Below are 22,936 nucleotides of genomic sequence, written 5' to 3' on the forward strand. Positions count from 1 at the left end.
TTTTGCTGCTTCATAATCAATAATCCCAAATGACTCTGAAGGGCTCCACTGATGTATAAAAAGTACAGAAAAATAGTGTAATGGAGGAACAGAGAATCAGGAGAAAATTAGTTTGGAATCTTTTACAGGGCTTTTCTTTAAGGATCAGAAAAAATGTCATGTGCACAATTCTCTCATATGTATATAAAGTGTGTAACCCATATATTTTTAATATTAAAGTAATGTGCTTTCAAATCAGAGTGCACAAAAAGGTAAGGATACCTTTGAACTTCAAGTTTCTTTTCACATATGCTCAGGATGCTAAAGGACTTTTTTTAAAAAAATCAGAATTAGTCCCCAAAATATAAATGGAAAATACGTATCTGCAAAGACAGATGATCTTTCAATTTAGGAAACAGCATAAATCCAAGGAAATGGGAGAAAATTTAAAATGGAGCTTATTGAAATAAATAGTAAATAAGAAAATTAAAATATGAAAAGATTTTCATACTTATTTGTGGGGAATTATTATTTTAGCCATTTTTAAGCACGTATAAGTATCATTTAGTGTTGTTTATTGCAATATACACTGGATAATGTTTGTTGAGGGGAAGAGTTTTTCATATTTGAGATTCGTTCTACTCTTTTCTGGGATCTTGTGTTTCATTACCACAAACAACATTCAGAAGCCAAGTGAGCATTGCTAAGTGAGATTCCAGATTTATATTTATGTTCCCAAATGTTGCTCCCTTGAGAAGATCTGATAAACACACAGACTAACAAAACAAGATTCTGTAGAAAAAAAAAAAAACTATGCAAATGGAAGTGCTTCCCTTGGCTAATGTTGTGTGGTTACTAATTGGAAACCCCCCCCCACACAAAAAAAATTCCTTGTTTTCATTTGCACATTTGTGATTGGTCTGAAAAAATGCTGAGGTTTTTCTTGTGGTTAATAGATGCCAACTTCATGTCTGAATCTAAGAAATGACCAGGTTGCAATGTCATCTTTCTTATCTATTCATGTTTTCTGGAAGAGAGCTATAAGATAGCAACCATCAGCTTCTTTGAATTTTTTCCTTTCTGTGGGTCTGAGTGAATTTTACCACTGCTAAGTAACTAATCTGGTTTATTATGTAGCTGTCAGTGAATGTTTCTAAAAATATGTTTTAATGCTGATTTTTATTAGACCCACACATCTTCAAAAACAGTAGTTGCAGTAGTGATAGGAATAGCAGCTATAGTGTAAGTAATGATAAAACAATAATAATGGCGGACACTACCATTTTTTAGTAGTAGTAGTATTAAGGATGAACTGACCTGTTTTGACTTTATATTCATAACAAATCACCATAGCAAATCTATGGAATTAATATATTATTTTCCTGTTCTTTTTGTTTATGGAGGGAAGAAGAGAGAAACCTGCTTATAATTAAATTGCTAGTGAATGCAATTTAAAAAGTAAGATGCAATCTGAGATGCAATCTCAGGCCCTTGAAATTGATTTAAGCCTATTCCTAAAATCATGCAGCCACAGTATAAATGCATCTCGATTTTTGAGACTCACAGACAGGAACATAAAGTGTACAATGAAGGAAAGTCCTCTCTGTAGTGTTCAGTGATGAATCCCTGCACACCTAATAGAATACTAGGCATTAGAAAATATCCAGCAAATATATCTGAGAGAATGGCTCTAACTTGGAAGAATCCTATTCAAATCCAGATACACAAGACTGCTTCCAGACATTGCAGGTTGCTTTATTACTTTATGTTGTGTTACACCTCAACCTTGTTCTCCTGTCAGTTGAGAGATCAGAAAAGACACATGGAGGACGTTGAATTTCCAGTCAGAGTCAAAGATGAGACCCGCTTTCACTTGTCTCAAACCTGAACAATAAAACGCTAAACAAACTGAAAAATCAATAATGTTTCTTTCATCCACTAGATAAATAAAACTATAGAACATACTAATGGCTTCAATATTGGGGAGACTTCTTCAATAAAGAGGTAAATACAAGAATCACTTGTATTTATGAGAAAGAAAACCTTTTTGTTTGTTTTCTTTTGTTTGGGGGCCGCATCTGGCGATGCTCAGGGGTTACTCCTACCTCTGTACTCAGGAATTACTATTGACAGTGCTTGGGGAGCCATATGGGATGCCAGGGACTGAACCTGGGTCGTCCACATGCAAGGCAAATGCCTTCCCCTCTGTGCTATCACTCCGGCCCCAAGAGAAAAAAAACATTTGTGTGGGAGTAGTAGAAAAACTTTAATGGTAAGCTATGAACTTCTAGGGGTTCAGTGTAGATAAAGCTGAGAAATAAAAATTCCAAGGCAGGGGCAATTGAGAGAGGGGTAGGGAGATACAGTTTTTGTCAGTTCTTACTTCCTAGAGTTCTACTAGTTTCTCACGGTGATTACCAGAAGCAAATTCCCTTGAGCATCTGGCAAAAGGAGGGGTTAGAGGCCATTTTGGAATAAATGAGGACATTATGTTCTTACAAATTTCTAAAATCAGAAAAATATGTATCTAGAGTCTGACCTCCTGGGATATTTTTAAACCCTTGCCGATCTGGGAGAAGAGAAAGATGCAAACTCTGGCCTCCTCTCGGTCTCCTGTTCTAGACTAGAACTTTGAGTCACATGTAAGTAGTTCACAGTGCAGAAGCACACACACTTTACTAAAACTTGAGCTCTGATGCTAGGACTGTATAATGTTTCCCTTCTGCACTGTGTATTACCCCACATTATTAACACCTTTAACATATTTATTTCAATCCAGGGTGTCTATCTAACAGCAGCAACAACAACAAAATCAGCGAAAGGTAATCAGTTTGAAGAGAATGAAAAAGCCAGAATCAGATGCATGGATATTAGAATTATGAAGCCTAAATTTTAGAGAAAGAACAAAATAAATGCTAACGATTAAAAAACAATGTTACAGAGATAAAAAAAAAAATTCCCTTGGTTGTATTGAATTTTTTAGACTGAGGAAAGAACATCTCTGTACTAAGATATCTCTGTAGAAACCTCCCAAATTAAAAAGCAAGCAGAAAACCAAAGGAAAGAAAAGGACAAAATAGTTTAAGAATAATGAAATATTTTTAAATGGTATTTACTTATAATGCAAAGAGGTAGTAAGAAATAAATAGAAGTATTTGAAATTTAATAGCTGAGAATGTCCCTTTAATGCCAGATACCAAAGCACAGATTCAGGAAGCTCAAGTGAATCTGTAGTATAAGTGCAACAAGCAAGATTCATAGTTATAATGTATTCCATCTTATACTATATATCATATATTACAACTACAGAAAATCATAGATTTTTTTAAATTCCTGAAATAAATAAGGAAAAAATAACTACCTATAAGGAAACAAAGGTAAGAATTGTGTTTCACTTCTCTTTAGAGATCATGTAGACCAGAGGACATTTAAAGGCTGAGATTTAAACAAACATCAACCAATCAAGAGTTCTGTAGCCTGCAAAACTGTACTTCATAATTAAAGGAGATAAATAGTTACTTGGAAAACTACAACACAAAAATGTTAAGTCTTGTTGCCACTGGACCTTCTTTATAAGAAATGTTCAGTGGTTTTAGTGGGACCCAGAGATAACTCAATGGTGTATATCTGCCTTGCAAGCATAAGGCTGTAAGTTTGATTCTCAGGACCACCTATAGGTGCGGCATTTCTGGTGCCACTGCCATTAGGGACTCCCAGGATGACAACAGTAAAGTATGTGTTTTCTCACCCAAGGCAACCAAATGTGTCCAAGGACTGCAACTGAAGTATGTGACAACTTAGTTGGTTAAGACAACTAAAATGTGTGGACATCACCACAAAGTATGTGACCCTCAGCAAGCAGTGTTAACCAAAATTGCACATTCCCAACACAGCCATGTACACAGTGCAAACCTTGGTAAACATGTCTGCAAACATGGCAATGAACTCTGTGAACACTGCCATTACTCTTCAGTCCTCACAGCAACAAGAAAAAATAAAGATAATGAATAAATACATAAATATGGTATCTAAGGTAATATGGTGATCCTCTCTTGAAAACTTCTATAGAGAAGGAAAATAGTCATGAAAGGTCATAAAATATGATCTCATAAAATATCATAAACTTCAATATTTTTAAGGGAAGAACATCAGTGAAAAATGCTAGAGAAGTAAAAGGGTAATTTCTTTTAATTCAATAAGTAACAATTATTCTAAAAATAATAGCCTGTATCAATTTTATACCCATAAATATGTCTATATTATGTGTAATGTGTAAGGAAAATGAGTGATATCAGTACTATAGGGAACACATGAGAAATTAGGATTATTTTGTATTAAAAGGTCTTTCCATTTCACATTGTGAAATGTTATTTGACTATCTAGTTGAAATAATTGTAAGTGCACTGCAAACCCTAAAGCAATCACTAAAAAGTGTTTAAAAGTGCAATTGATACACTAAAAAAGGATAGAAAATGAATTATGCAAAATGTTCCACTAAGACTCAGAAACGCATAAAGGTAGTAAAAGACCAGTAGGAACAAAGAAAACGAGATAATAAATAGAAAATGACAGCCAGTACTGTGCATATTAATCCAACTATATCAATTATCATTTTGAATGCCAGTGAAACAACTGAAAGATTCTCTTGAGTAGACCAAATAGCATTGTTGATAGTAGGGTAACTAATAATTTTACCATTACCTTTAAGCATAAATTACAAAAGAGAGATTGTCAAAATCTAAAATGTATTAAGCTTAGTGATAAAGGTGCATCAAAAGACAAGCTGAGTCAAAAGATAAATGTCTTGCACCATTAGCCAAGTTGTGAATGCAGAGGAAATATTTTTGAAGTAAATCAAAAGTGCTATTCTAGTTCAGTGGTTTTCAGCCACCAAACAAGGAACAGGTACAATTCCACGGGTGTCAAACATTGAAAACCTCTGCTGTAGTGAACATATAAATTAGATGAAAGTGAAACAACCTTATTGTGATTTTGGGTGAAGTTTTAGTCATCTGTGTATATCATGTAAGCCACAGCATCCCCCTAAGTCAAAATCTGGTGCAAGAGAAGACCTTAAATTGACAGTTCTATGAAGGCTGAAAGAGTGAGGAAGCTACAGAAAAACAATTTGAAGGTAGAAGAGATTAGCTCATAAGGCTTAAGGGAAGAAGCCATCTTCACAACATAAAATTATAAGCTGAAACAGCAAATACTAATGTGGAATCTGTAACAGTTCATCGAGAAGATCTGGCTAACATAATTAAAGTCTCCTGCGCTTAAAATAGATCTTTCAATGTGGACAAAATAACCTTACACTGGAGGAAGGTGTCATCTGTGACTTTAAGCTAAAGAAAAGTCATAGGCCAGCTTTGAGTTCTGAAGGAAGGTTGATAGGGTTTAATGCATCGTATTAGGGGTTAGTTAGTGCACCTTTACATGACAACCAGCATTAAATATGGGTTGAATCCAATGATCATAGAAAATTCTTAAAATCCTAGGGTTGAACCAGAAGTGTGCAGTGGGTAAGACACTTGCCTTGCGTGTAGCTGACTGGAATTAAATCCCCAGCACCACATGTGGTCCACTGAGCACCCCCAGGACTGATTCCTGAACAGAGTCAGGAGTAAGCCCCGAGTACATCCAGTTGTGGCCCAGTACCTCTCTCAAAAATAATGAAAGGAAAAAAGAAATAGCATACATTTTTAATGCATCAGCTTTCTAAAGCCATAAATATTTTTTGAAAAGAAAACACATCAGAGAATAAGATCATTCATGAAAATTAAAATACAAATTTTGAAATCACTGTATCACTGTCATCTCATCATTCGATCTGCTCGAGCAGGCACCAGTAGCGTCTACATTCATCCCAGCCCTGAGATTTTAGCAGCCTCTCCTTATCTTTCTCAATAATTGGAGGTTCTTTCAGGGTCAAGGGAATGAGACCTGTTATTGTTACTGCATTTGGCATCTCAAATTTTGAAATAAGTGTAAAAATTGTATATATGGAGCCAGAGAAGTATTACCATGGGTAGAATACTTGTCTTTCATGAAACCAACCAAGTTTGATCCTTGGCGCTGCATATAGTCCCCCCCACACCCCCCTGGAGTGAAGCCTAAGCACAGCGTCAACAGTAAGCCCTGAGCACTATGGGGTGTGGTCCCGAAGCAAAAAATGAAATGAAAAGGTAAAAATGATCTAGATATGATTTTACAGATGCAATGAAGAAGTCTTCCACTGTGTAGAGCAGAGGTTGGCACACTTTGGCTATAAAAATCCAGATAGTAAATATTTTCAGCTTTCCAAGCCATACAGTCTCTGTCATAATTATGCACTCTGGCTATGAAGCATAGATGCAAGTTAGCATAACTGTGTTCCAGTAAAACTTTGCAGAAACTAAAATTTTGCAGAAACTAAAATTTCATTTGCACATAGTTCTTACACATCATAAAATTCTGTTCTTTTGATTTTTTTTAATCATTAAGAAACATTTAAAGTGTGCTTAATTAGCTTTGGGATCATATAAAATACTAGGCATTGGCCCAGATTTGACACATAATTATGGCCATGTTTTCCCAACTTTAAAGTAGAATATAGATACTGGTTATATGGAAGTAAAGAAACTAAACCTTGGCACGAATATAAGCGATTGCTTGGCATATAATAAAAAAGAAAATCAATTTTATTTTCATGTTGTGAAACTTCTTGAGTCTCAGCAGCTGTCATTGAACTGCTCAGGATGTGAGACAAGAAAAGAGAAATCACCCACACCAGTTAATTAATGCAGCTTTTGAGCAGTATTTACACAGGTATAATAGGGTAAATGCTGTTTATTGACTTATTTACATTGAATCAATCCATTGTCATAACAAAGAAGATTAAATGGAGGGTGTTGGAGAGAAAATATAAACTATTAGCATTGACAGTAAAGAAAACAATACCATAGGGGCTGTACAGTGGTTAGAGAACTTGCTTGCACACAGCTGGCCTGGGTTCAATCCCTGGCAAATATATGGTTCCCTGAGCCCTCCAGAAGTGAGTCCTGAATGTAGTGAGGAGTAAGCCCTGAGCACTGCCAGTGTGACCCCTCCCCTCAAAAAGTTTATGAATAAATGATAATAAAAGCATGAGAAGTTACTTAGGGGGCTGGAAAGATAGTACAGCGGGAATGGTATTCGCCTTGCATGCAGCTGATCTGGGTTCTATCCCTGGCAGCCCATATAGTCCCTTGAGCACCACCAGGAATGTTTGCTGAGCATAGAGCCAGAAGTAATCTTTGAGCAATGCCAGGTGTGGTCCCAAAACAAAATAAAGTTTCATCACACTCACATAATGGAATATTACTCAGCTATAAGAAACAATGAAATCAAGTAATTTGCCACTCTGTGGATAGATTCGACAAGTATCTTATTGGATGCAGTTAGGAGAGGGGCAGATATTGAAGGTTATCTCTGGTATGGAGTATTAAAGGAAAGGGGGGGAATAACAGATGCCTGATGGCAAAAGAAACTGAGAACTGGTTTTTAGTAGGAAGTTTAACATGGAAGGAGGATGCGGAGAACAACGGAGTAGGGACGCAGTGTTTGTGTGTGGGGCAAGGGGGTCCTGGATCATTTATACATGATAATACTATTTTAAATTTTGCCTAAAACTTAAAAAGAAATTTAAAAAGAAAAAAAAAGAATTCCCAGGATTTCATTAATTATATAAAAATCCAGGTCTTTTTTAATTTAGGTAAATATGAAGTATCTAAGAAAAGTGCATTTTCTCCTATTGACTTCTAATTGATACCATTTCTGGTTTTCCCCCTTTCCTTTGACAAGTACACAGTGAGGTTTTTCAAAGCTCTATCTGTCTTAGATGGCCAGACTATTTTGTATGAATTAACCATTTTATTGGAACTTGAGTTTGTCTCTGTGTTTGTCAGCTCAGACAAATGAGTGGTATAGACAACAGACACTTATTTTCTTAAAGTTCTGGAGGGTGAAGGTTTCCAGAAATATAAGATGCCAGCATGGCACATTGTGCTGAGAGTGCTTCTCCCAGGCTTGCAGATAGCTGCTGCCTTTCTATGGCAGAGAGAGGGTGTGTGAGAGAGAGAGAGAGGGAGGGAGGGAGGGAGCTTTCTCTCTCATCTTTCTTCTGTAAGGATGTTAATGCTAACAGACCAAGATTCCACCTTGACCTCACTTATTACCTCCACTTACCCACAGAGGAAATGATTTCTGAATATATCCTCAGAGTCCTAATGGGCATTATAGCTACCGGTTACAGATTGGGATTTGGAGGAGATAGATACTAACATCCAGTCTTCTTCCACATTCCCAGCTTTGGGCCTGTTTCATCAAGTATGTTCTCTTGGTGATTTCAGAGAATCAAGAAGCTGTGAGCCTATAGGCCTCTTGAGAATTGAGCCCAGACCTGCCCTACCGTAACCTCTGCCTTGTTCTTTTTCTGGTGCCAACATAAGGCTCCCCTCACCTCCAGATTCAAGATGAGAAGAAATAGAAACCGCTTGACTTCCTCAGACCTAGCTTCCTAACACAGTGGGCCATGAGCCCATGTGGACACACAGAACTGAATATGGGGGTCATGTAAATTAATCTCTTCTTAATTAAATAATTTGATTTATATACATATTTTATATAATTATAGATCCTGGGTCACATAAAAAATATTCTTGAATGTAAAGAGATCACATGTGGAGAGTTTAAGCAGCCTTGGTGTGAGCCCCTCCGAGTAACATTGCCAATAGTCCCCCTGTTCTGAGAACATTCTTCTTTGCAATCTCCCACATTGTTATTCCGAAGGAGTTGTTGTAGAAACATGCACTGGTAATGATCAATAACCATTTTTATGGTTCGTATTTGTTTTCATTTTTGCCTTTGTCATGCTTTCCTACATCCCACATTCTCGAAGGCCTGTGAAGCATTTGCTCAGAGCATGTGTGTGTCTCGCATGCACAGTGTCTCCGTACGGTGCGCTCATCTGGGCAGATGAATGATGGCATTTGTGCTGTACCAAGACACAAAGCACAGTGCAGTCCTCTGCCTCTCCATTTCTCTTGGCAGACATAGCAGTCCCGGCCGATAGGAAGAGCAGGCCATGATAGCCAGAGTCACTCGGGAGACCAGAGACATCACGTTTCCCGTTGACTGCCTGCACACGTCTGTTTATTCCCCCTGTGAACTTTTCAAGTTAGAAACCCTGATGCCTGTCAGTTGCTTTAAGGATACTGGTAACACATAGTTACTAGCACTGTGTGTAAGCAGCCGTTGCGTCACTTGGGAACAACAGCATCTGGACTGCGTTCTTTTGTGGATCTACCCCTGGGTGTCTGGGGTAGATCCTTGGCCTGGGATTAGGACACTAATCACAGGGGAGAGCTGACTTTTAAGGAAGAGGGGCATGATTTGTGGTTGAAAGGTACATGGTGTCATTTGTGGCTGCCACAAAGCTGGTCAGCTGAAACAGTGTCATTTTTTGCCTCTCACTGGGGGGGTATCTTGTTCTATTTACTTTCTTCCCTCCTTTGTATTTTTTCACTTATTGTCCCTATGCTCAACTTTTAAACCAATGCCTTTTAACCCTCCTACTTTCTTATCCGCTGTTTTCCTTTAAAAGTGCCTTACATAGGGGGTAGAGAGATACTATAGCAGATATACTATATGCTTTAAATTGGGCTGGAGAGATAGTAGAGCCAGTAGGGTGCTTGCCTAGGGTTTGGTCCTGCCCTCCCATATGGTCTCCTGAGCACCGTTACCAATGATCCCTGAGCACAAAGCCAGGAGTAAACCCTGAGCTCTGCCTGGTATAGCCCCAAACCAAACAAACAAAACACAAAAAGAAAAAAATTAATTTGGGGAGTTGCTTAAGAAAGAGGGGTGTTTGGTATCCTTGGGAGGTGGTTATACTGGTAATGGGTGTGGTATTGGAATTATGTGTAAAAGAAATCACCGTTAATAACATTCTAAACCACAGAATCTCAATTAGTTAAAAATTTAAAGACTTTGAATGAAGCATTTCTATCCATCTATAAGTGATCAGATAGGTATTATTCACAGTGTACTGATAAGTATGTAAAGTGCTCTGCACCACTAATCATCAGGGAGATGCAAGCCAAAACAACAATGAGACATCATCTTACACCATAGAGACTGGCACACATCAAAAAGAACAAGAAAAACCATTGCTGGCATGGATATGGGGAAAAAGAGACACTCATTGTTGGTGGAAATGCCAATTGGTCCAGCTTTTCTAGAAAACAGTATTGGCATTCCTCAAAAAACTAGAAATTTAGCTTCCATAAGGCCCAGTAATAAAACATGGGAATATATCCCTCGGTTGCAAAAAATCACAGTGAAAATGACATCTGTACCTGTATGTCCATTGCAGCATTGTTCACTATAGACAGAATCTGGAAACAACCTGAGTGCCTGAGAAGAGATGACTGACTAAAGAAACTATGATACATTTACACGATGGAATAGTGTGCAGCTGTTAGGAAGGAAAGATGAAGTCATGAAATTTGCTTATAAGTGGATGGTCATGGAGAGTATCCTGCTAAGTGAAATGAGTCAGAAAGAGAAGGAAAGACATAGAATGACTGCACTCATTTGTGGAGTATAAAAATATCATAATATGAGACTTAACACCCAAGGACAGTAGAGACAAGGGCCAGGAAGATTGCTTTGTGGTTGGAAGCCTGCCTCATAAGCTGGGGGAGAAGGCAGCTGGGATAGACAAGGGATCACTAAGTTAATAATGGTCGGAGACCACTCAAAATGAGAGATGTGTGCTGAAAGTAGATAAGGGCCACACATGGTGGCCTCTCAGCATCTGTATTGCAAACCGTAATGCTCCAAAGTAGAGAGTAAGAAAGAAATTGTTTGCCATACAGGTCTAGGGGGTGGGGCCAGGTTAGGGTGGCAGGAGGGATAGTGGGGACATTGATGGTGGAAAATGTACACTGGTGAGGAATGGGTGTTCGGTCATTGTATGACTGAAGTTTAATCATGAAAGCTCTATAAGTGTATCTCACAGTTATTCAGTAAAAACAAAAAAAAAAAGAAAGAAAAGAAAAGAATTCAGTGACTGGTCAGAGTATCTATGAATGCTTGGAAGGGCCCACTTTTGCCAAAGTCTATATGGATCCAAACGCAAGTCTGTTTCACTACATTTAGAATGTCAAAATAAAAAGTAGAAACTACACATCAGAAATGTGAGATATATGGCTAACAAATATATTATGCAAATGCCTATCTTTTTTTGGAGGGGGGCTTCCTAGTAAATATATAATCATAAGAAATAAATAAAAATATAATCATAGGAAAGGCTATTTCCTATAACCTAGGAATATTAAGAGTGCAGCTGAGACTTGAACCAATTTTCTGACACTCAAGGATATAGTTGTGATTCATGGCGACAGATCAGACAGTTCTTTTCATTGATTTACCAAATAATTGTTGAGTGCCTGCTGTGTACCAGGTACTATTCTAAAGTTTGGGATTCTTCATGAAATAACAAAGATCTCTGCCTGTGTGGAGGCTGAAATCAGTGGGAAGACACAAATAACAAACAATTGCAAAATAGGTATTCTATATAGTGTTAGGTGATGCTTCTCTTGGAGAAAGTAACAGTGCAGCAAAATAATTAGTATTGAAAGAACTGAAGAGAGAGTACTACAGTATTCAGTAGGATATTCAGGATATGAGAGTATTTGGGCAAAGATTTGGAGGAAGTGAAGGAAGCAGTCCTGGAGATATACAGAAAAAAAATAGGAAAAATAAGAAGTGGGTTGAGGTTAGTGTTTATGAGCCACAGCAAGAAGACTTGTATGACTAGAACTGAATGGATCTGCCAACTAAAGGAATCAAACTAACTGCATAATCTGGGCCAGAGCAGTAGTGGAGGGGTTTAGGCACTGCCTTGCACCTGACACACTCTGTTTGGGGCCCCAGCACTATATATTATCCCCAAACATTACTAGAAGTGATCCCAGAGGTAAGCCCTAGCACCACCAGGTGTGACCCACCAACCCTCCTTCACCCCTACCCCCCCTCCACACGCAATATTGGCTAGTCAAGTTGTTGAAGTAAGCCATTTGAAAGACTTAAGGGAAAAATAAAATGATCAGTTAAGACCTTTAGCTACCTAAATAAAATTATCTCATTGAGCCAGAGAAGTGATTCAGATTAGGATTGTAGCAATGTGCATGAAAAGAGGAAAGTCTGATTCCCGTTGAAGATATGAACAGACCTGCCCACCCCCAGGTTTTGCCATTTTCTTAGAGGTGGAATAGAAGTATTGGATCTAAGAGTCCAGGCTTCAGCAATAGGAACTACAGTGTCCTGAACTTAGATTATTTTCTCAAATAATTCGTGCATCCCTCCCTGCAAAATAAGAGAAAGGCTCAGGTATAAGGCTTTTGTGACTGAAATCTCCAGGTTCTCATGGAGTTGGAAATAGGTGACCGCTCCCCATCTCCCTGTTCTTCTAGGAGCCTGGCAGGCATGGACACAAACTGCCCCAGTACCATATAAGTTTATTAATGGCAATGATTCAGAGATGCAGATATCTTGGAATAGAGCCACAAGCTGCAGAGATGCTCCAGGCCCCAAAGTCACCTCCAGTTTAAAATTTTAGAATTCCTGGAGCACACAGCCACAGGACATTTCATACTCTACTCCACTGATGTACCAAGAGTAGCATACCACATTTGATGGCGTATATATTAGCATACAGGCTCAATCTGTAACAACGTGTAGTAATCTCTTATACAAGGGCTTAATGGCTCCAAGGTGAGATGCAACAACTTCACACACTTTCCTCTAAGGAAACTTTTTTAGATCATTTTAATTTAATTTAATTTTTTTTATTTTACAAGTTAGTTCACAATATTTGATTGCATTTAATAATCAAACACCAATCCCACCACCATTACACCTTCCCATCACAAATTTGAGATGTTACTATCCCAAGCCCCAAACTCTGTCCCAAAACACAAATGAAAGAATATATTTTATGTTGTCTGTTATGAAGAACTGCTAAACATGTTACAAAAAAGTGTTCATATAGGAAACAGTGTGAAGATTGTTCTATTTTGGCAGGAGTCATTAAGACATTCTATAGGATATCACTAATGTTGTTAAAGTTTAGGTGATGTGCGCTTTGAGATATATATATAATATGTATGTATGCATATATATATTTATCTCTATGATTTCATTTTTAAAGGATTGTTCATAACAAGCAATACAAAATAAATTATTCAGAATCTGCTTTGGAAGCAGACTTTGATGGTGATCAGAAAATTCAAAATAATGCTGGTGGGAAGGTATAATGGTGGTGGGATTGGTGTTGGAATATTGAGTGTAATAAATTATTGTGAACAACTTTATGAAAATAAAATTGAAAAAAATAGAAAGGGAAAGAAGAAGCAGCTATTTTAATTATATTGATAATTGAGCTTTATTAATCAAACCAAGTTGTATACACACAGCACACCTGATATAGTCATCCTAGTTTAGATTTACTAACCCCCTTCCTCTTTCTCCTTCTCCCTTTCCTTCTCTTTCTCCTCCTTCCTTTTTCAATAACATTAAGCATTATCACATTCATGGGAGTAAATGAAAGAGACTTGAAAAAGGTTTGAAAGGGAAGAAAAAAAGTAACTCTTAGGGCTTATAAAGCATGCTGATAATTTTTTATAAGATGCTATAAGTATGTGTACTACTTTCTGATACTGAATAGGACCAACTCAGAAAGAAAATGCCTAGATTTCACTTCTGGGTCAGGGTAAGATAACACACTGCCTTGGGACTCAGGACTTTAGAAAAAAGAAAAAATGATCTCCAGGGTTGTAAATTTGGGAACCATGGAGCAATCTACAGTGGAGAAAGTGAGCTGGGGACAATGTGTTCTTAATGTTTACTTTGGGCAAAATCTTTCCTCCTCTTCCTCCTTCTCCTTTTTTTCCTCCCTTCTCTCTTTCTCCCTTCTCTTCATCCCTTCCCTTCTTCCTTCTGTTTCTGAGTAGCATAAAACATGATCTCTTTGCTCAGTGAATTGTGTTCTGGTTTTAGGCTCTAATTTGAAACTATACAATATATTAGAAAATGACTTTGGAGTTGGGTATAGACAAGTGAGAATGCAGGGTAGAAGAGGAAAGATGGGCGATTGAAAGCATTACAGAGATCTTGGGATGGGACAAACTACACCTCCCAGTACAACTGTGTGATGAATACATTGGTAAGTCTCACCGAGGCTTATTGCTCAAATGACATGCAGAAAGAGTGTAGGTGCTTTAAAAACAAATCAGATCCTGAAATTTATCCCCAAACACACTTGCTATTGGGAATTTGGGGACACTCATGGTAGGAGAAACAGCTGGTGTGTATATAGGGTGCCACACAAATTAGTTTAGGTAGGAAAGATGAAAGACCTTAGTTCCACAGTTATTCCATAATAATAAAGTGAAGTGCTGGAACCATAGCACAGCGGGTAGGGCATTTGCCTTGCATGCAGCCGACCCAGATTGAATTCCTCTGTCCCTTTCAGAAAGCCCAGCAAGCTACTGAAAGTATCCTGCCCACACGGCAGAGACTGGCAAGCTGCCCATGGCGTATTGGATATGCCAAAAACAGGAACAAGAAGTCACAATGGAGACGTTACTGGTGCCCGCTCGAGCAAATTGATGAACAATGGGATGACAGTGCTAATAAAGTGAAGACTTAAAAATCATCTAATAAATAGGATAATGTTCATCTCACTATTTTATTAAGAATCCCTGACTGAATAATAAGTACAGCTTATTTGTGGTAGAAATCATGATCCTTTTTCAGGCTATTAGACCAGAGTTCATCGAGATAGAAGCCTCTGGGTTCACGGGGTTTGGAAGTCTGTGCCTACAGCTTTAACTGACATTCAAGCAAGTGATCGCATATCAGTCTTTAGTATGTGTATTAATCACAGTCATGATCACGAAATCCCGTTAATCGTCGATTTCTCCAGTGGGCTCAGTAACCTCTCATTTATCCTTTCCCTGAGATCTTAGAAGTCTCTCTCTACTTGGCCCTCCTAATGATGTCGCACTGGGGGCTCTTTCAGGGTCAGGGGAATGAGATCCAGCTTGTTACTCGATTTAGCATATGAATACACCATGGGAAGCTTGCAAGGCTGTCCCATGTGGGCAGGAAACTCTCAGAAGCTTGTCAGTTTCTCTCAGAGGGAGAAGTAGGCTACAAGATATCGCATCACTCTCTGCATCACTCTCTTCCGGGAGCTTGCTTTTAAGTCTCTGGTGTTGGCCGTTGATGGGATTACACACACGTGGGTTCCTCTGCCGGTACCTTCATGTGTGAGGCCTGTCCAGACCTGTGGAGAGAGTCTCTTGCCTGCATGCCTGGCTGTCTTCCCTGGGACCCCTCGGAGGGGATGGGCTCCAGCTTCCTTCCCTACCCCGAGCAGTGCTCCCAGCAGCCGAAGACCACGGGAACCTAGCTACAGCCATGCTCGAGGCCCCTCTCCACAGGTCCGGATGTGTATTAATAAGGTGACTTATTACCTTGAGTACTTGTCACAGAACATACCCAGTGGAAAATTTATGGCCTATGCATCCAGCATGGGCTGCTGCAGATGCTTTCCAAATTTTCTTGGTGTGTTTGTGCTCATCGCCACCTAAGTCTGTAATGGACTGGACTTGTCTTGTGTTCATTGTCCTCTGTTTTCCTAGGAAGTAAGTTAAGGACAGGTTTTTCAGGAATTTTAGTACACCGATATTTAAGCAACTTTATGCTGGTGCCTTTTCCTTACTAATTTACAACCTGATGTGACTGGTTTATGGGTGTTTTCAGAAGATGTGATTAGCTTTACTTGCAAGAAACCTGCAAGGGGTTTCGGGGTAATGATGTGTCAGCTATGAACTTGTTCAGCTCATCTGAAGCAACATTTTTAGAGCAGGAATGAGCCAGATTCAGAGGTGCTGACTTGTGAAACCTGGTGGTGAATGTATTTCTAGCTAAAAGAGCAAAAACTCTAATTTCCTAGTCATGCAAAAGAAAAGAAGTAGCAAATGCCAAAAAGAAATACAACTAAACAAAACATTTACTGATTTTCACCATTCTTCTGAAGAGTCTTCCCTAATCTTCCATGAAAACTGAGAAGCAGTGATAATGTTTGCACTCATTGGTTAGAGGGAAATAATTACAAGGCAACAGTGAACTCGGCAATGACAAGTAGAAAAAAGATGCAGATAAGTTTGATTATGAAGCATGTGGGCTAGACTTGCAATTCACTGTAGACTTAATAGCAACGACATAGTGTGAGAAGAGTCCGTGAGAATTCACTTCATTCACTCACTTATTCTTTGTGGTGGTATCAAGCATCTATAATTATGACAGTTCCTATTCTGACCAAGCATATACAGCATTGCTCTAGTTACTGAGGATTGCAAGCTAAATTCTACCAATGCTCTGTGACGCAAGATGCTGATCAGGAACTTAGACTACAACAAGAATGGCTTGTCTCTTTGTCTTATCTGGAGGATTCAACTGAAAGAGCTAGGGTCTAATGACTGAAAAAATCTGAAGCTGGTTTACATTCATTTGTTGATGATTAGTGGTGCTGTAAGTCAAGGCTTTTATTAGGAAACTGGCAAATATTTTTACACATGGTATTTTCCATGTGGTATAGATTTCTTAAGAGCATGGTGACTGGATTCTGATTTGAGTACCAGAGAGACTGAGCTAGGCAAAAGCTTTGTCTCTTATAATATCCCCATAGGTGAATTCTGTATACCAAAACATCACAGATTCTGCCAAAATAAAGGATAGGAAAACTCAGCATTAAAAATAGTGAAGAAATGCCAGTCACAGTGAATGAAGATAGTGTATTTCTGCAAATGTGAAACCATGTAAAAAATGTAGTATCTCAGTAAAAGTGAAAGAAAATATTACACAAGAGGTAAAATAAGAATATTTTCTTGTAATTAATTTGAAAAGGATGACTCAATAAATAATACAATTGGAAACATAGTAATAAAAAATATCCTTTGATGAAGAAATCACCAAGTGTCCAATGGCAACTAATTAGATTTTTTAAATGCTTGAAATGTGCATCTCTGTATTGTTACAATTTTAGTATATGTGTTGCCGAATCGAGCACAAAGTGAAAACTTTTTTTTTTTTTGGTTTTTGGGTCTCACCTAGCATTGCACAGGGGTTACTCCTGGCTCATGCACTCAGGAATCACTCCTGGTGGTGTTCAGGGGACCACATGGGATGCTGGGTATCAAACCCAGGTCAGCTGCATGCAAGGCAAATGCCCTACCTGCTGTGCTATTGCTCCAGCCGCAGTAAAAAATATTTTAAAAATAACATCTGAGGCATTGGGGGCATAGCATAGTAGTTAGGGCACATGACTAGTAAGTTTCTGACCTGGGTTTGATTCTTAACACCACATAGTTGCCTGAGAATAACGGGGTGTAGCTCTGGAGAATACTGAGTACCTCTGGGTGTGGCCTTGAACGCCCACAGTTCTTCTGGGAATCCCAGGCATTCCCAGCTCCACCATATCCACAGGTCTCTGCACTGAACCACCATCCTGGTTGGCCAGGAATTGCTGTTAAGGGGCTGGAGAGTCAGTACAGCAGGTCAAGCACTTTCCTTGTGTGTGGCAAACCCAGATTCAATCCCTTGCATCCATCTGGTCCCCTGAGCTCACCAGGAGTGATTCCTAGGTGCAAAACCAGGAGTAACTCTTGAGAATTGACAAGTGCGGACCCCAAAAACAAAACAAAAAAGTTACTGTTTGGACCCCTGGATCTCCTGACCCGTGCTTGAAAGGTCCCCGCAATATAAAATTAAAATCTCAGCACTGTTAAACTAAATCACTGTCATGTAACATTCACTATTCTGCACCACAAGTTTTTTTACACTTTTATAAGATTGGCCTACTTTTTCCCCCCTTCAATTTGTTTTAAAAGGAAACCCAGATATCACTACAGAACATAAAAATGGTTTTTGCTATGATTTATATGCCATAAAATAAAGGTAACCTTAAACATAATAAAAGTAATATAGCCATTAATATATGCCAGATATATTGTTTTTGCAATGAAGTTTCTGAAGCTGAATACCAGTTCTATTTTTAAAAACAACAACAACAACAAAAAGATATTAGCAGCATTAGGTGTTGAATGATTGAGTAAATTTGAGCTTCTCATGTTGTCTTAATCTGAAAGAGCAAAAGAGAAGTGAAGATTATTTAGGTGATAGTCTTTAATATTTGGGGCCAGATCCCTTAAAGAACTACCAGTATCCTAGTCTTTATTAGTAAATGCTAATATAAATTAATGTAAATTATTGGCATATTGACTTTTGTTAAACTTCAGCCAAGTTTTGGGATCCATGAGGGACACTAAGATTCCGGCCTCATTGATCAGTGTTAATAAACAAACGCATTTTTCCATGCCACTTTTCAAAATTTGAATCCTCTACATCTCTGTTTGTGTTTGTCAGAAACCCTTCCTGGAAGGTGCAGTGAGCAATGGGAAACCTTGGCTAGTTGACATCTCTATAAAGTCAAGTTAACCCAGTGTCTAGTTACCATTTCCCATGCACTGGTGGAATGACATTTTGCTTCTCCATTATGGCAGGGCTAATTCCTGAACTTTAGAACACCCCCCCCACACACACACACACTAAGCCCAGTGATGTCCTGTGCCAACTACTCCAGACAGCTACCTCGGTCCTGCAACAGCGAGACTCAAACCTAAACTCAATCTGAGCACCTGCGGGCCCTATAGCTTTGATTTTGGTGTTCATTAAGGCACCATGATTTACAAAGTGATTCAGTGATTCATGTTTGAGCTTCAGGCGGACAGTGTCCCAGCACCAGTCCCGTCACCAGTGTCAGCTCCCTCCACCAACATTCCCAGTTTCTCACCCAACCCCCAGCCTGCCTTTGTGACAGGCACTGATTTTTAAAATCTAGGGCCCAGGGATTTGCTATACTGTCACTGAGTGCCCTAGAGAGTTTGAGACACTTTCTGGAAACACAAAGAAACGCACGTTGGGGTCACTCTTTGACCCCCAGATTGCAATCAATTATTTAGCCACCCAATTACCTTGCTACAGAAAACACTTCTTCCTGTGGATTTTTCCCAGCAGATAGAGCTGGGGAATAGGTCTGGTTTCCCTGCGGTTCTGTGGATCGTTCGTTCCAGTTGTCAAAGGCACGGAAAAGGTTCCTAGAGGGTAGGATGAGAACTAGAGCCAGGTATCAAGGAGAATCCCACCCGTAAGATCGACCATTCGCTAGGAATTTTCACACTGATGCCTTTGTAGGTTTGGGGCTGACATGAACAAACCTTTTCCTCCTTTATTTATAGTCTGCTGCAGTGAAGCTGTCAAAGCCAGTGGCTCTGTGGACCCAGCAGGATGTCTGCAAGTGGTTGAAGAAACATTGTCCGAATCAGTATCAGATCTACAGTGAGGCATTCAAACAGCATGACATAACTGGTAAAGTATGCAGTACCCAAAATATTCCACCCCCTTCCCTTTCGCCATCCTGATGGCCTTTCCCACACTCTTCCCGTAAATGGCACCTTCCCGCAGACATTTCTGGCATGGGTTTATTTGAACAGAGCTGATACATGCCAGGTCTGTGTGACCTCTGCTACTTAGCAAGCATAAGTGATCGCAAATTGACAATGTTGATCTTGAGTGTCCAGTGTCAAAGTGTGGGAATCGGGGTAAGAGCTTAAGGGATTCTAAAGAAAATTCTAGAGAATAGAAAATAGAACGACTTTCGACTGCTCCTGGTTGTTGGTTCAGAGAGTAGATATTATAAGTGGATTTTGAAACAGGAGATTTCTAGAAAGGGAGTAAAGCATGAATTCATTAGCCTTGAGTCAAAGCACAAAGTAAGACACCATTTCTTTGCACGGTATTTGAGTATTACTTGTTGAATCAAGCAGTATAATGGCAGTACAATTGTAGCACTGTTCACTGTAGTACTGTCATCCCATTGCTCATCGATTTGCTCAAGCAGGCACCAGTAACGTCTCCATTGTGAGATTTGTTGTTCCTGTTTTTGGCATATCAAATATGCCACAGGTAGCTTGCCAGGCTCTGCCATGCGGGCTGGATACACTTGGTACCTTGCAGGACTCTCCGAGAGGGACAGAAAAATCGATTCCAGGTCCACCGCATGCAAGGCAAACGCCCTACCCACTGTGGTATTGCTCCAGTCCAGTACAACTGTAAAAAAGAAAAACTAGAATTAGGCTCTATTTGCAGAATGGGATATGAAGAAGGGAGTAGATATTCCTAGTGGTATGGTAAGTAAGCCCTTATTACTTCTTATCAAAAAGGGTAATAATATTTATTTCAGATGTTCCAATGTTATGTTCAGATACTTCTTGCCTACCACCCAGGTGATATGTTTATTTGGGAAGCATTCTCCATATCATATATTTTGAAGACATGTCTATCTCAGAGGACTGAGGAACATGCTTTCTGTTGCAAAACTCTTCTGGGGTGGGGGGAATTGCCAAGAGAACCAGATATTAGTGCAGATTTTCCCTTTTCACTAATTGACACACTAATACAGAATTCCCAAACTTAGCCTACTGCCACATTTACAAAAAAAAAAAAAAAATTACTTAGCACCCAGTGGAGATCTGTCTTCCTTGAGCAGACCCACAGAAAGTGCTTCCCAGTTGCACCTAAGACTTCTAGATCTCTTCAGTGTTCTTTGGGGGAGTGGCAGAATCACCCACTTTGGGAAATCCTGCTCTAATGAGAAAGTTGTTGAGTCGCTCAGCATTGCAGATGTCAAGCATTTTCCATTTTGGTAAATCCTACCTCTTTATTCTGTGCTCTTGCTTCAAAACCTGTTGTGCAGGCTAGAATATATGTTAGCACTTTAGTGACTTATCTGTAGATCAAGAGCAGACCCCTCCTCCAGAGAGCAGGTGGTCTTCAAAGTGCATTCACTAGGTCCTCACTCCTTAAACTGGATCACGGCCCCATAGAGAATCATACAACTGGGAGATTGTGGAAAAGTCTTTTAAAATTTGTTTTAAAATACTTTTTTTTCTGAGGCCAAAGCAATGATATAGTGGGTAGCGCTACTTGCATTGCACACAGTTAACCCAGGTTCAATCCCTGGCACCCCATACAGTCTCCTGAGTACAGTCAAGAATGATCCTTGAACACAGAGTCAGAAGTAAGCGCTGGGTGTGCTTCCCCCTCACATACACACACACACAAAAAAAAATAAAGTAATTTTTTTCCTTTAGTAGTAAGTGCTTGATTTTTATACTTATTTATATACCTATAGATATCTGTGGGCTGGAGTGATATCACAGCAGGTAGGGCATTTGCCTTGCACGCGGACAATGTGGATTCGATTCCTCCGCCCCTCTTGGAGAGCCTGGCAAGCTACCTGTGGCATATTCGATATGCCAAAGACAGTAACAACAGTTTCACAATGGAGACATTACTGGTGCCCACTCAAGCAAATCGATGAGCAACGGGATGACAGTGATACAGTGATAGATATCTGCATACTTCACTATCACATAAAAATGTCTTGAATAGAGAGGGATCATGAGTAACTGAGAGATACTACAGGGTTTAGGGTGTTTCCCTTATACACAGCTGAACATGGTTCAATCTTTGGCACTGCATATGGTTCCCTAAGTCCCACCAAGAGTGCTCCCTGAGCAAAGAACCAGAAGTAAGCCCTGAGCATCACTGGGTAAGATGAAGAGAGGGAGGAAGGGTGAGACATCATGAGAGTGGAGAAAGCTTAAGAAACCTTACACTAAAAGCTACCAAAAGTACAAAGTATATTCTTTGGGTACAGATGGGTGTGTCAACAAAATTACTTTTCTTTGCCTAGTTTACAGATTTTATTTGTACGTAACAAAAATCTTTTTAAAAGAAAATAATAAATTTTTTAGAATTGAGCTACAATATCATAGGTTTCCGCCAATCGAATTAATAATAAGGAACCATTCCCAGTGTAGCTTAAGATGACTTAGAAAAGAGTCAACATTGAGAGCTGTCTTCACCGCAGTTGGGGGGAGGGGGGAAGAAAAGAGTCAAGATACGAAGATAAAAAAGAGTGAAAATACCTCAATTCATTATGAAAATAGTTCTTTATGTTCTTCTGCACCGTGACCCTCATGAGTCCTCAAGGTAGTGACTCTCCTGGATGAAATTCCTGAAATCTTGGAAGAAGTGTTGAAGTGTAGCTTGGATTCCAAGTGTTTAGATTTTATCTCATTGTTTGTTTTGATTTTTGGCCACACCCAGCTGTGCTTCTGTCTCTGTGCTCAGGGATCATTCCTGGCAGTGCTCTGAAGACAATATGAAGCACCACAGATCAAACCCAGGTCAACAATGTGCGTGACAAGCTCTCTCCAGGCCCATTCTTAAGTTCTTAAGGGAGGAATTAAAGAACTGCATTCTAGACCTGGGGAGGTAGGCAGGGTTCCTACCTTTCATGTAGACAAACCAGGTTTAAATCCCTGGCACAACATATGGTCCCATGAGTATTACCGTCAAGCCAGAAATAAGCCCTGGGCACAACCAGTTATGGCCCAAAAGCCCCCCAAAGAGAAAAATTTAATAAAAACATTAACCACACTGTATAATGTTTTTTTTTTTAATTTTATTGAATCACCATGTGGAGGGTTACATAGTTCTCAGGATTATGTCGGTTATACAGTTCTCAAACACCCTTCACTTCACCAGTGCCCATCTTCCATCACCAACCCCCCCAGTATACCTGCCGCCCCCTCCCACCTCCCCAGTCCCAACCCTTGCACATGATATGTTTCACTTCGTTTACGCCTTATTTCGATTACATTCCATGTTTCAACACACAACTCACTACCGTTGTTGGGGTTTCCCCCAAAAAAGAAAAGCAGTCCTATTGCCAAGGAGG

General features: G+C 39.3%; 1 protein-coding gene across 4 annotated transcripts in view; it reads left to right on the top strand.

Moving 5' to 3' along the window:
- SAMD12 (sterile alpha motif domain containing 12) overlaps positions 1-22,936 on the top strand; it is a 512,583-nt gene that overhangs the window by 182,059 nt on the left and 307,588 nt on the right. For all 4 annotated transcript variants that reach the window (XR_008628500.1, XM_055126157.1, XM_055126158.1 and 1 more), the window contains exon 3: positions 19,368-19,497. Coding sequence is in view for 3 of the 4 variants with exons in the window: in XM_055126157.1 (XP_054982132.1) it covers positions 19,368-19,497 (130 nt within the window). In the remaining variant the exon portion in view is untranslated. The remainder of the gene's footprint in view (positions 1-19,367; positions 19,498-22,936) is intronic.

This window comes from Sorex araneus, chromosome 2, assembly GCF_027595985.1.
Source record: "Sorex araneus isolate mSorAra2 chromosome 2, mSorAra2.pri, whole genome shotgun sequence".
In the NCBI taxonomy this organism is placed as follows: domain Eukaryota; kingdom Metazoa; phylum Chordata; class Mammalia; order Eulipotyphla; family Soricidae; genus Sorex; species Sorex araneus.